Here is a 2173-nt window from a genome sequence, read left to right as displayed (position 1 = left end):
TAATGGGTGCCTTTTCCTCTCCTTTTAAGGCTTCATAGAGGGACTTAGCTAGATTTGGAAATCTGGGATCCAAATTCAACAGAGCCCTACTGCCCCTAGGAATTCCCGAATCTGTTGGCAGGTGCTGGGACTGGTATGGCACATACTGCCTGTTTTCTTTCAGTCCCTAGCCTTCGTTTCCTTTGGGTAATTCAGAAACCTAGGTAATTGACCTCCCTCTGACAGATTTGAGCCTTCCTTTTGGACACCCGGTAACCTGTTTCAGTTAAGAGTCTTAGAAGGGAGTCCTAGCAGCACCGCCCATTGTGACTAAGCGCTCACCTTGTGTGTCTGCAGCTCCCTTCTTTCTCGGGCGACATCCGGCGGCTAGACATTCACCATGTCTATTCTGAAGGTGCACGCCAGAGAGCTCTTCGACTCTTGTGGGAATCCCACTGTTGAGGTGGATCTCTACACCGCAAAAGGTCTCTTCAGAGCTGCTGTGCCCAGTGGTGCCTCAACTGGTATCTACGAGGCTCTAGAGCAGTGGTTCTCAACCTTCCTAATGCCACGACCCTTTAATACAGTTCCTCATGTTGTGGTGACCCCCAACCATAAAATTATTTTCGTTGCTACTTCATAACTGTAATTGTGCTGCTGTTATGAATCGTAATGTAAATATCTGATATGCAGGATGTATTTTCATTGTTACAAATTGAACATAATTAAAGCATAGTGATTAATCACAAAAACAATATGTGATTATATATGTGTTTTCCGATGGTCTTAGGCGACCCCTGTGAAAGGGTCGTTCGACCCCCAAAGGGGGCACAACCCACAGGTTGAGAACCGCTGCTCTAGAGCTTCGGGACAATGACAAGACGCACTATCTGGAGAAGGGTGTCTCCAAGGCTGTTGAGCACATCAATAAAACTATTGCACCTGCACTGGTTAGCAAGAAGCTGAGCGTAGTGGAGCAGAAGATCAACAAGCTGATTATTGAGATGGACGGGACGGAAAATAAGTCTAAATTCGGTGCCAACGCCATTCTAGGAGTGTCCCTGGCAGTCTGCAAGGCTGGGGCTGTTGAGAGAGGGGTGCCCCTGTACTGCCGCATTGCTGACCTGGCTGGAAACACCGAAGTCATCCTGCCAGTTCTGGCTTTGAATGTCATCAACGGTGGTTCTCACGCTGGCAACAAGCTGGCCATGCAGGAGTTCATGATCCTCCCCGTAGGCACCACCAACTTCAGGGAAGCTATGGGCATGGGGCCGAGATTTACTACACCCTGAAGAATGTCATCAAGGAGAAGTATGGGAAAGACGCCACCAACGAGGGGGAGGAAGGTGGCTTTGCTCCCAACATCCTGGAGAATAAGGAAGCCCTGGAGCTGCTGAAGAACGCCATCGGGAAAGCCGGCTACACCGATAAGGTGGTCATCAGCATGGACATGGCTGCCTCCAAGTTCTTCAAGTCTGGGAAGTATGACCTGGACTTCAAGTCACCCGATGACCCCAACAGGTACATCACCCATGACGATCTGGCCAACCTGTACAAGTCCTTCATCAAGAACTACCCAGTAGTGTCTATTGAAGACCCCTTCGACCAGGACGACTGGGAAGTGTGGTGCAAGTTCACTGCTAGCACGGAGATCCAGGTGGTGGGGGACGACCTCACAGTGCCCAACCCGAAGTGGATTGCCAAGGCCATGAGCGAGAAGTCGTGCAACTGCCTCCTGCTCAAAGTGAACCAGATCGGCTCCGTGACCGAATCTATTCAGGCATGCAAGCTGGCCCAGTCCAATGGGTGGGGTGTCATGGTGTCCCATCACTCCGGGGAGACTGAAGACACCTTCATCGCAGACTTGGTGGTGGGGCTCTGCACTGGGCAGATCAAGACTGGTGCTCCTTGCAGATTTGAGCGCTTGGCCAAGTACAACCAGATCCTCAGAATCGAGGAGGAGCTGGGCAGCAAGGCCAAGTTTGCTGGCAGGAACTTCAGAAACCCCCTGGACAAGTAAACTCCGGGCAAGCGGCCCAAGCCCCGTGGTCACTGGTTGGCTAATTAGACCTCTGCTCCTGACATCTGCACGGGCAGCCCAAGGCCCCCAGCTGATACCTGCAGGGGCCTCTGCCTCTCCCCTCCCTGTGGTGTTCTCACTGCTTCTTAGAACTGCTACAAATCCAAGCCTGAC

General features: G+C 51.7%; 1 protein-coding gene across 1 annotated transcript; it reads left to right on the top strand.

The window, feature by feature from the left end:
* The first annotated feature begins 289 nt into the window (after positions 1-289).
* LOC102264180 (alpha-enolase-like) lies at positions 290-2173 on the top strand. The gene is given in 3 exon segments (XM_014528173.1): positions 290-525; positions 827-1242; positions 1245-2173. Coding segments are annotated over 3 exon segments (1317 nt in total). The 5' UTR covers positions 290-379; the 3' UTR covers positions 2000-2173.

The sequence above is a fragment of the Myotis brandtii genome, unplaced genomic scaffold, assembly GCF_000412655.1.
Source record: "Myotis brandtii unplaced genomic scaffold, ASM41265v1 scaffold62, whole genome shotgun sequence".
NCBI lineage: Eukaryota > Metazoa > Chordata > Mammalia > Chiroptera > Vespertilionidae > Myotis > Myotis brandtii.
This window is presented reverse-complemented; position numbering and strand designations above follow the sequence as displayed.